Here is a 13,448-nt window from a genome sequence, read left to right on the forward strand (position 1 = left end):
CGAACATCAAGTCCATATATTGCAAAGATAGCTCGAGAGTATTCCCTTATTCTTGGTGAAAATTCGAATAGCCTGAAAAGATTTTTAAATTCGGGATCAAGTTGGGCTCGGGTTGTGGAAAAATCACTTTGCAGGGCGCTAAATATTCTATTCGTTTTTTTGTCTAAGAAGACCAGACACGAGCCCGTCTAATCTTTTCAGAAATTACATTTTAAATTTGGATCCATTCTATAAACAATTTTATAAAAATAAAAATCTGACTATATAATTCTGAATAGATCTTAGATGAAAACAAAGATTATCAAATAAAAGTATTTCATAAATGTTATAACAGATTAATATTCTAGATTCTATGTTGGCTAAATGTTGAATATTTCTTAAATGGATAAGTGAAATGTGTTAGATGAAAAATTACATGTGATACTGATTGACATTTCTATGAAACAAAATGATTATTGAAGGATATTTCAAATATTCAATGAGCCTCGGGCTTCGAGTAGGGCAACCTGTTACACCCCGACACAAGGCTGAGAAAAGGTCTCCAATGTCCGAGCCACAGCTGTGCAGGGACCTAATAGACCCTTATAACTATAATTTAGATTAAAAAAATATTCTTTATACCATCTTTGAATAACATATAGTGAAGGAATCATTTTTATAACTGAATTTAATGCTTGACAACAAAAGAACCCTTATGCCGTACCAATCTGGATAAAATAATTTTAATAGGAAATTTTCGAAATATTTTATTATAAATATTTCGGAGAATGAGGAATTTAATAAATTCATGTTAACTCGAGCTTAAAATATTATTTTACATCTCTTTATAAAAAATGGGGCTAATTTTAGATTACCAACACTAAGTACCTGCAAAGTATTCTTAAATTGAGACTCAAGAAAGCATAACAACAACCAACAGGAAAAATTTTTCCAATCACTTTGTTATCTTTATGGATAGACATTAATAGAATGAATTGTTCAATAGTTTGCAAAAAATAATTTATATTTTAATAATTATATTATAAGGTTAGAAAAGGGAGAAATAAATTGAAGAATATGAGCATTAAACCGCAATATTCTTCTGAATATGTGAGGGAAGGGGGGGCTGGCCATAAATTTTCTAACTCATTGCTACTTACGCAAATATAAATGATCTAATTTTATAATAAGAAAAAAAGGAATTACCAAATTTTATTTAGGCAATAGGTGAAGATTAAGGTTTTTTTTATATATTTCCATATTATTGATAAAAAATTCCAAAATAAATGCTACAATTTTTTTTTTTACCAAATTAATCTTTAAATTATTCAGATTTAGCGCTTTTAATCCTTTTAAATAAAAGATGCTATCGATTTTTTCTTTCCTGAGTTATTTCTCCTGGTTGCTTCTTTATCTGAAATTCTTGTTCTTCTAAAGTTAAAGGTTTATATTTCACGAATCGTCGAAATAGTTAGAATAAAAATTTTTTTTAGATTATTTATAAGTATATAAAATAATAAAATAGGAATGAATTTGGCTATAAAAGCCTACCTTTGCATATAATGAAATGACATCTAGAGATACAGAATGAGACTAATCAGATCGATCACAATTATACAACTTTAAAAATTCTAGAAGTTAGATTTATAAAAAAAACTTATAAAATTACTCTACCTTTTCGTAATATAAAAGGTGTTAAAATGGGGATTCACTTTTGCAATTAAATTTTTTATATTTGTTAAACATTTTATTATCACCTGTAAATACCATTGGCTTCTTCAGTCTTTTCATCATCTTATAAATTATTGATTTCAAAAAACTTTGTTTTACTTTATCTCTCCAAAATTGTCATAAATAATCTAACTTTTTATTATGTTGTTTTTAATCAATCATCATAATACTAGATATGATGTTGCATATTAAATTATATAATATTTTTTGTAGTATAATTATTAATCAGTATTATTTTAATTATATAATCATTTTCCTGAACTGATAATTAAATTCTTCTCTTTATTAATACGACAAAAAAAAGGAGAACAAAGTGTCATGAAATACTAATATTCTTACTTTAAGAATACCATTTTATTAATAATTTTAATTATATTATACATACAAATGTTCAAATATTTGTAATTACCATTTTAATAACTTTAAAAAATTTTCTCTATTACAATAGTTTCTTTTGGATGACCCTACTTCTTCCCTTAAACAATAGACTTTCTGGAAGTAGGGAATGGGGGGGGGGGGGGGGTAGAGGTATATAAAAATGTACTCAGCACTTGCTGCGCATCAAAAATGCATCTTTATATGCAGACTTAAATGAGGAACCAATAAACCACACTGTCTTTAAATCAAAATATCATCAAAAAAATTTTACAAATCTTGCTAAAAAATTTAAATGTTTTAAAAAAATTATATATAAACAAACAATATGTGAAACTGTTCTGAATTATTTTATAAGAAAACAAATACAAAATTGAAAAAGTCCATGTGCATATGACACTACCCTATGCTTTATTAATGAAACCCTGATAATCTGAAATTAGAAGACATTTTTACGTCTATTATTTAGAAATCATAAATTTATATTATTAATTATAATTATTATAAATATATATATATAATTAATATATATATATTTATTTATTTTATTTTTTCTTAACTTGTATTTTTCAAAGTTTAATTTTTTTTATTAAGATAAAAAATTATATAAATGTTGACATATATGACATTTTTGTTTCTGATACTACTAAATCTTATCATTCCGCAGACTTGTTTTATAAATTGCAGGTACATGGTATTATAATACTTCATAATTATTGTAATTATTTTTTATTATATTTAATATGATATTCCATTTAAAAGCAAGGGTGTCATTTGATTTTTCTCCAGGGATAGGGTAGAAGATTGAGTAATAAGGTGTTCCATCTGAAATTTAAAGGTAGGTTATCCACACGAATTGACTGAATATTAAAGCTAGCATATTGTTGTTAATATCCTAGCTGAATATATATTAGTAACTTTTTTTTTATTATAAACAATATGTCATATACACTCTGATCAAATATATAAAAATAATCCAGAACTTAAATAAAAATAAGTCCTTTATGTTGGCGCAACGACTTGATGAAAAAATTTTGAAACGATACTACTAGTGTTTAGTTTTTGCCTATTTATGATTTAAACTCAAATATCGTTAATAAGTTTTAAGGTAAAAAAAAATTTTTTTTGGTAGAAAATTAAAAATATACCAGTTAGTCATGAGGATTAATTGATATTGAGATAAGCTAAATAATACGCCTGAAGTACGTGAAACAACTTGGGGCACAGATACTAATACCTATACAAACTGTTTAATTGCCGAAATAATCCCTTGTTATTTGTAAATACTCCGGATCAGATTTGAAGAAAATTGTGCTACAATAATTTAGATTTTAACAAGTTAACAAATTTGCTCTCTAACTTTTAATTCTGTCGGTTCTAGCATGAAGTAAACAGTAGGCAGAAATTAACCACTAAATATTGGAATAGGTTATTACCTTTATTTAGCCTAGAACTTGCAAATAGTGAAGATACATATGATTTAAAGAACAAATAGGCAAAAATCACTAACATATTGTCATAGATTCTATCATTTTTAAAGTGAATCGATTTCTATCAAAAGTTTATTCTTTAAAACTTTTAGGAAAGTGATAAGGCTCGTTTAGTGAAATTCAATGGTCCGGATTTTTCTGTTTGGACCACAATTTAATTGAACTAAGTGGGTGGGGAGGGGGTGGGGTGATCCTTATAATAAGCCTCATGGTTAGGTCTTTACATTTGGTCTACGTTTTTAAAATATTCTAATTAGTTTGTGGACATTAATATTAGAGATCTGCAAAAGTAGACCCGGCCCCTACCCTGCCAGGCCCGAACGAACTTCGGGCCGAGCCTAATATTTTAAGAAAATTCGGGCCAGGTCGGGTCGGGCCTTAGAAATATTTTAAGATATATCTAAATTTATCAATTTTATGTTGAACTTTTTTATGTAAAATAAAAATATGTGATTTTATTTAAAGAAAGTAGACGCCAAATAACATATATCGTTTATTTTGAGTAATTATAAAAATTAATTTCTATATTTAAAAGAATTTTGGGCCGGGCCGGGCTTGAAAAATTAGGCCCGATGCAAATCACTGATTAATAGTATCTCTTGTCTATTTGGACATTCAAAATAACATAAAATTTTTGTGAACAATATTTTTCGACGTAGGACTTAGTAACAAGAAAAGAATTATATTAAAGCCATTGGAATATCTAATAAAATTAATTTTTAGTCTAATTTTAATAAAGCTAACCTGATCGTATTTTTCTATAATATTAATAAATTTATTTTTATTGTTGGGGGAGTTATCAAAATTTCCATATGTTACAAGTCCGAACTTAACTCAGGGTGTTAATGCAGTATTGGGAGAGCTAATTAAGAATCAAAGGTGTATTAAATCTATATAATTAAAATAAAGGATTAATTTTAATAATAACGATTGCTAACCACTTACTTTTGAGCACACCTAAAATATATAATGTAAACTCTTTTAAATAATTCTAATTAAATTGTGGTCTTACTTTTTCTTTATTAAATTTTTCTTTTTTATTAAATTTCACACTGACTACTTTATTGAAAATTGAATTATTTATATATACATAAGTATTTGCATATTAAATATAATAATTTTTCGAAGAATAAAAATATCAAATTAAAATATTACCATTTTAATATAAAAATGTAAAATCTAGTACAAATATTACTAATTTTCGAAGAATAAACATATAAAAATTAAACTATTATTATTCAAATATAAAAATGTTAAATTTCGTACACGATTAAATTTACATAATAACACACCATACACACATAAACAAAATATTTTAATCCCGAATTAAAAATGGGTGTTGACAACGGTAATATCTTTTTCCAAAGTCCGGTTGGTTATTAGATTTTGGGTTACAATTGGGATGGAACTTTGAAAATTGACTCCCGACCAAACCGGTTAGAACTGTGGCCCTCACTTTCTCGCTTATTAGCGAGGCGGAGCCCATAATAGTTATCTTTTTACGGATTATACCATATCTATATATTTTTTTAATATAGGAGGTTTGTATTTGCTCCAGCCTGTAGAGGTATTACAGCCAAGCGCAGCCAGGTATCATTTAAGAACTGGAACAAGGAAAAGAATCTAGATTATAAAAAGTAAAAAAAAGTATCATTAGAATGTTGGATCATTAAACAAGATTCGGAGATTTATTTAGATCCTAATTCTATTATATTTAAATGCAAGTATAATATAGACACTGGCCTTTGCACTTTCTGCGCGATGGAAACAAAATACTGCCCTGATAACCCCCCCCCCCCATCGAATAAATGGTTAATGACACCCATAAATTTCAAAAATAATTTTTATTGCATCAATCTTTAATATATAATATAAATCAATTTAAAAAAATATATACTTTAAAAATATTATTTTTAAATTAATAATTTAGACAAATTAGGGGAAGAGAATGCGAAAGAATTTATAATTTCATCAATATTAAATTGTTTAAATAATTTTTTCCCGTTGATAAAATGGTTAAATTACTAAGAATTGAATCTTTCATGGTACTACTAAGTCTTGTTTAAATTAATTTAATTTTACTCGACCCTTTAGGCATATGAGGTAGTAAGGAATGGTTAATAAATATTTATATAAAATTGTTAAATTAGAGAAAGCAAAAATTATAAGTAGTGGTAAAATAAACGAATAGTTTTTCCAGTCTGAATCATAAGTCTCAGAATTATCATATTTTTCTAATGTGGTCTGTTCATTTATTATTTCTTATATTATGCCATATGCATTTATTAATTAAGCATTTGTATTTTTTTTCTTAATATTTTTGGGCATATTTTGAAATTGCATAAATAATTTTAAGACAAGAAATCTCGGGTAACAACCTAATTTGCTAAGCATCGACCAAAATTTATTAAAATGTAATAATAAGACCACCTATTTATTATTTAATTTAATATGTATTAACGGAGTACCCCCACTCAAATTTTTAGAAGGCTTCTGACTCCCCCTTCCCCCATCCCGTTGTAGGGGCCACTGAATATAGGGTAATGATATATAACATCAGATGTTTTGGTTTTAAAAAATGTTTTTCGTAAGAATATTTGATAACGCTGTAAATTATCCTTATTATATACACAAAAATATATAATTATTTTTTTAATGGTGGCTATGACTAGCTAATTATAGACCTGACTAAACTGATGTCCAGCATGAGCGATCAGATTTCCACCTTGGGGTAAATTTTATTCAAAAAAAGAGGTAGTTTAGGTAAGAAAATAGGGCATTAAGTTAAAGATAGTGTTATTAAACGACTCGATTTGAGTCAATTTTTAAAGACGCCTAACTCAATATTTTAGTCAGAAAAATAATTGCCTAAGCTTCGAGATTATGAGAATAGACCAAACCTTTGTGTCATCCATGAGCAAAATCTTTAGGCTTGTAAAATATTTTTCTGGATAAAATATTGATCTGACCGTTTTTAAAAATCGGCTCAAATCGAACCGTTTAATAACACAAATTAGGGAGATATGCTTTAGGGTTAATTTATATTTAAAAATAGGTCGGTATTTATATTAATCATATTTGAAGCATTCATAGGCTTAGCAAAAGGGTAGAGGTGTAGAAGCCCCCCGACCCTTTGAAAGTTTGCATATTCTAGTAAATATCATTTCAGCATTTGCCTCTGAACACACACCCCAAGCTTCTTTTCCCACAAAAAATGTATAAAATCATTCACTCTAAACAATAATTTGAAAGAAAAATAAGTAAAAGTTAATAATTTTTTAAATAATAACTTGTAATTCGAAATCTTTATTAAAAAAAAATGAAAAACCAAAATTATTTTTATAAAAATGTAAAATAGCCAAAGGGGTTACAATAAGCAGACCTAAAGACCTCCAATATCTTATTTATAAAAAAAGTATCTAAAACACAAGATATATTTTTTAAAATAGGTAAATCAAAATGTATCAAGGTTCAACTATATAAATGATGCATTCCTTTAACAACAAACGAAGTTATTAGATTATCACATTTTTCTTGAGAAATTGTTTTCTTTTTATTATTTGAAAATTATTGGGTTTTTTTGAGTTAATATTTTTGCAGTTTTCACAATTTCTCTTTGATTTATCTATTTGATACTTTAAATAATTCATCCATTTTTTATATGATTTTAGATGACTCTATCAGTGAAATAAAAAATAAAATATTTTAGATTATAAATTTTTTTTACTAATATTCTTTTATTTTAATATATCTTTCCTTAATCTTTCCAATTCTGGATGATTTTTTATATTAATTCATTATCAATAATTAATAAAAAAAACATTTGAAAATTCTAGATTTAGCAAAATGAATGATATAATATTGAATATGAAATGAATATCATTATAAATGTGATTTTTAGTAAAAATTATAAAATCTTTTAGATACTTGATAAAATTAGATGACTAGTCTACAGAGACTTGTGACATTTTTTACACTCTGCAGTAACTATATTATTGATATTCATTGACTTAAAAAAAATTTCAATTTTATATGTAATTTATATTTATAATTATATTTTCATTGTGCAGCATCATTGTTTTCCACGATTAATTATATCTTCTAACTTGGTTCATAATTTTTGCTATTGTATGACGATTTTAATATAATGTGGTAGTTGCTTAGCAAATTTCTATATGACCACCAACATCATATATCATTAACCTATCTTAAAATATCTAAAATAGGGTTAAATTTTTAATTTAAATTTTAAAATAATATCATTTTGCTTTTTCATGCTATTTAAATTTAATAATATAATATTTTAAAGTATCTGTATCCATTTGAATGCAAAGTTAATTAAGTTACGATATTTTTAAATAATTTGTAGCTTGAAACAAAAAATCTAGTATCTTCGATACAAATATCCGCGATACTGCCCAACCCTGGACCCTGCCTACTCTCAATTAAATCTTCCCATATCATTATTTAATACACTCTTTGGATCGACATAATATGTAAAAAGGAAGCTACTTTAGATCCCATAATAATTTTCAAAATGAGAAATTATATATTATTTAAAAGTATATCATATTTAACTCCAGAATATAAAATAACTATAATATATAATAAAAAATTCTATGTTAAATCGACAAATTTTGACGTTTTTCGTAGGATTTCAGTCAAACTCGAATATGTAGTATAATTGATTAGTATTTAATTATTTATTTAAATGGTGTTAAACTTGAAATAGAATGATAAATGATTTATTCAAAAAGACATTTGGATTTTTTAAAATTGTTAAATAAAACTTTCAAATTAATTGATCCAAAACTTACTTAAAACTTTATTTGTAAACCAAGATGTATCAAAATAAACAATGAATTATTTATGAAAATTTTCATAATATTTTTATAAATAATATACCTGTAATTTCATAATTTAAAGATTATTCGTTGATAATATATTATATAATATATCAAGAGGCCTGCAAATGGCAAAAAAAAATTAGGCACAGCCCGGTCAGGTGGGAATTTAGATAATTTCCAGTAATAAGGTTTTCCGGTTCCTTTTGGCTTATCTTTTTTTAATACAAGGCCTATACCAAAAATATGATATTGATTGTCAAAATAAACAACTATTTATAATCTCGTGAGTGGTTATATTAAAAACACTGTAGGAGAAATTGCCATAAATGGCCATGTTTGAAGACTGGCCACCACCCTTTAACTTTTTATCTATTGGACCAATTTCTAATGTGTATATTTATGATATGTACCTTACCTAAGTTCATTTATTGAATAGAGCTATTCAATAAAAAAATATTTTAAATAAACTGTTCTTAGTACCTCTTTCTAATCAAGTTACACATTTTTATGATTGGTAAAAAAATTACTAATTTAGATTACTGATATTTTATATAAATATTATCCTTAGACATTTAACACTATTCACACAAAAAATTAGACTTTAAACGCTTTATTTTATAGACATATAAAGGCTCATAATAATAATAGAGAGGTGAGGATTGATTGGCCATGTATTGATTTGTCACAATTCACACATTCATAATGAAAAGCTCTTGCAAAGCAACATTTGGTGAAAATGATGAACAAGCTTAAGAATGTTTAGTAAAATGATAATTAAAATATTAATTTATAATATTATCATTAAATAGATGTGGTAATAAATTGAGATTTTAATACTAATTAAATTAGTGTATAATTAATTTTTAATACAACTAAAAAATGTAGAAACATTAACATAAGTCTTTTACAAGTATTTCATATTGTATTATTTCATATTTAGAATAAACTTCTTAAATAATATATTATGACCAGTTAACGCATAGTATATGGCCAGTCAATACACAGTATATATTGACTGGCCAGTAACACATAATCTCATTTAGCTCATAAAGTATTATACATAGAGCTTCGATTCAAATTTTATTTTAAAGATTAATATTTAGGCTACACATTGATATAAAATTTGTTTGGCTAAACATAAATTTTAATACCTTTTTTTCAAAAAAGCAAAAACATGGCCATTCATGGCACATTTCCCCTACTTTATGAATTATTACAAAAGAAAATTTCAGACGTTAGCCGGTCCTGCCCCTCCGTTTCTAGATCTCTGATACAATATCGGTTTATTTTTAATTTTTATAATATCATTTGTATTAAAATTGAGTTAACCCCATCTTCCCTTACCTCAGGTAGAAGCCTGCCCCACTAGTATATATTAATAGGTTTTGTTTTTGATGAATCTTTTAAATGTCCTCCAACAGTCAAGTTGCTTCCTTTGTCCCAGCATTGTCCACAGGGACCCTTTATTTATTAAATTAAAAACTGTCCTGATTTATGCTGGTTCCGCGCCATCTTAGGGTTTTATAACGTTGAGTTTCAGCATCTGTTGCATACAGTTTTAGAAAATCTTTACCTGCTCCTGTTCTTTAAAAATACTAGATAGATATAATCTATATTTAAAAATATAATTCATGTGAAAAACATTTAGAAATTTATACCATTGATTTCGGGTTAAAACATAGGTCAATCAAAATTAACGTTATGTTATTGAATATTATCAAAATAATAATTTAAAAAAATATTAGTCATGGCCGTGAGCCGTCTATGTGAAAATCGGCTTTCATTATCAGTAGGAGGGTTTCTGGCGTTCTAAAAAAGCTGGAACCCGTCAAATGCCGACCGGTATTATTATTTTATATTTGATTTTAAATAAAAGAGAGTAAAAATATATGTATATTTATGAATAATTTATTTGTACCCACCAGGACATAAATAAATATTTATAAACATCCTTTCAACTTAAAAATATCTCAGTCGTTTTCCAATATTATAAATTGGATAATATTTAATTAAAAATAAATAGTAATAATATATCTTTTTTTTGTCAAATTTATATTGGGTGTTTTTAAAAATATTATATTTTTACGGGATGGGCTATTAATATAGTTCGTTTTATTGAAATATAATTGTTTTTTTTAAATAAAATTATTATAGGAAATATAATCCGTATCCAATAGCTATTGCAATACCCTCTAACGATTATCAAGACTTCAAAGGTATAATAAAATGACTTGCGTTCATATATATCTTATAGGGTAGTTTAAAATATTTTTTTATTGATTGGTCTATTTAAAAACATTTAAATAAATATCACGATATATAATTATTTAGATAACACCATAATATTAACAAGCTAAGCATATTGGTATATAATATATATGGACTGATTATTAAATCAATAATAAATATAATAAAAACACCTTTCATCTTTTATGGCTCAGAGTCTATCAAGTTAGTAATCTGATCTAAATTTCTCTAAACGTTCAAATATTTTATTCTCCATAATCCTTTTTTTAGTTTATTTATTAATAATTAATATTTTATCAAAATATCTAATCTAATTCTTTCTTTATATTAAATAAACAATAATTTATTCACCAATAGATGATACGATTCCCCATTTTGTCATTAGATTCATATATCTTCAATAAAAACATTCATAAAATTTCAATAATAGATAAACATGCTTAAATTTTTAAATGACAGTATCCGCTAAAAATATCAAAAATACATAAATAATATACATTATTAGAAACCTACATAATCAACTTTTTCGACCCAAGCTAAAAATTTTAAAAAATCTCATAGGGATAAAATATTTAGTTTGTTCTTTATTTTAATGCCATGCATTATTTCAATATTCAGCAATATGAATTTAATGATGGTTTTCTATTTTATTCTATTTATTACGAAATATGAAAAGAAATTGGATTAGTAATTATGGCCTCCTGTCGTTTTTTTTAAAATTTTCCATATTTTTTAAATAATTCATTTTTATTATTGTATAATCATTATGCAAAAAAAAGGAAAAATAGGAAGGAAATATAACATTAATATTTCTCAGGTTATGGGCCGGCCTTATATTTTATTGATAATGTTATCGGCGAGTTTAGGGCCAGCCCCAGTCCGGTCTTAAGTATAAAATACATAATTTTGCCCTAACCTTTTTTAACTTAATCAATTAAGAGAGTAGTAAGCAGTCTATATATAGTATAATGATAAATTTATGGGAAAAAGGTTCTGAACAGTTAACATACTAGGTAGATAATGATACTTGTGAATTTATTGTTGTTTTGTATTTTTTTATTGAACAATGAACATTTTTATGCGAAAAAGATTTATAAGATTTTTGTTTTTAAGATGTTTGTATTTTATAAGATAGTGAAAAGTGTGGGCTTCTCTAGGCATTTTTAAAATTGTATAAAAGTCAATGCTTGTTTAGAAATTTTATTGAAGGGTTTTTAGAATTATTGATTGAGAAATGTTGGCGTTATGATGAATAAGCAAATGTTCTCTACCAAGGCATGTGGGCATTCGACTATGACAGTATTTTTGATAAATTAGTAGAAATATGATTAAAATAACTATCATGGCTGATATAAATGGGCACACATGTTAGGATATCGGTGGTTTCTGGAAGGAGATATATATCTTTTTCAATATCAAAATAACAGATGGAAATTGTAATAACTATTAGCATTTCTCTTAGCCAACTCCAAAGGTCGGGGACTTCTACTAATGGCTGGGGATAACGAAAGATATTCATTGAAATTGGAGGGGATTAAAATTAGATATTTTTGCTTAAAACATTGTAGGACGGTACGTGAATTATATAGATGGAATGGCTAAAAGTAAAGAGGAAAAAAATAAGAAATTTTTAAAGGATAATAAACATTTGAGTTGATCGTATAGTACAATAAAATCATAAACTTAAACCTTATTAGTAAGCATAAGTAATTAGAGCTCTGTAAATCCCGTACCCGGCTGAGCGAACTGTGCCAGGCCTATTTTTTAAAAAAAATTTCGGGTTCTGGCTGGGTCTATTATTTTATTTTAAAAATCGGGCCGGCCGGGTCGGGCATAAATTTGTAAATATTATATCACTCCATTTTGTGGAGTATATTTTAAAATTCTTGCAAGAAACAAGGGGCCAATATTTTTTATTTGTAGAATTTTTTTTTTTTTAAATTGAAAAATTTTTAAATTTTTTTGCCGGATTTAAATAATTAGGACCTATGCAGCATTGTAATCATCTCGAAATTTTTCCTTTAAGGAATAAATCCAGTAATATACAATGTTTTAAGAATTAAGATATTTGATTTTTTTGAACTGTGTAGTGCATATCTTGATCATGTTTTATTTGTTAATCTCATTCAATTAAAAATGACTTTCATTTCATCTATTATTAAATATAGAATAGAAGATTAAATTAACTTTACATACAATGAAAAGTAATTGAAAAAAGAGAAGTGATATTATGAAAATTTTATTTAATATAATATTGGTATTTTTTTTATTATATATTTAGATCTGGACTATTTGCAAAAGATACGGATCGCTCAAAATATTAGATATTGGGAGAATAAAAAATGAAGATATAATTTAATTAATATATTTCACATTATTATCCGATATTTATATTTTGAAATCACATGGTTATATCACCTTGTAGTCAGAATGTTACTTTTATGTAGATAAAGGATTAAATTCTAATTTCGTATATAAGAAAATATATATCTAGGATTATGAATTCCTGTCATGGGCGAAATTATAAAAAGATTTCGCTGAATTTTTAGTTGAAAATTGGGCAATCGTTATACCGAAAAAACGGCTTAAATTTAATCCAAAAAAATATGTTGAGAAACTAGATTAACCTTTAACGTTACACAAGGTTAGCATTAGCCTTATTTATTATCAAAATAAGTATTTTTGAACTTTTTTCAATTTTATTTTTAAATAGTTAATATTTTTAACCTAGTAATAAGTCGACCTCGCCGCCGTCGTTGTAAAATATATTATATTTAAT

The 13,448-nt window shown here is 25.9% G+C and overlaps 1 protein-coding gene across 1 annotated transcript; it reads left to right on the plus strand.

Moving 5' to 3' along the window:
- The first annotated feature begins 2,653 nt into the window (after positions 1 to 2,653).
- LOC135930695 (uncharacterized) lies at positions 2,654 to 13,015 on the plus strand. The gene is made up of 4 exons (XM_065467507.1): positions 2,654 to 2,772; positions 5,114 to 5,212; positions 10,577 to 10,638; positions 12,951 to 13,015. The coding sequence occupies exons 1-4, from the start codon at positions 2,696 to 2,698 to the stop codon at positions 13,013 to 13,015; spliced, it is 303 nt and encodes a 100-aa protein (XP_065323579.1). The 5' UTR covers positions 2,654 to 2,695.
- The last annotated feature ends 433 nt before the right edge of the window (positions 13,016 to 13,448 follow it).

This window comes from Gordionus sp. m RMFG-2023, chromosome 1 (assembly GCF_954871325.1).
Source record: "Gordionus sp. m RMFG-2023 chromosome 1, tfGorSpeb1-WG-v2, whole genome shotgun sequence".
Classification (NCBI taxonomy): Eukaryota; Metazoa; Nematomorpha; class Gordioida; order Chordodea; family Parachordodidae; genus Gordionus; species Gordionus sp. m RMFG-2023.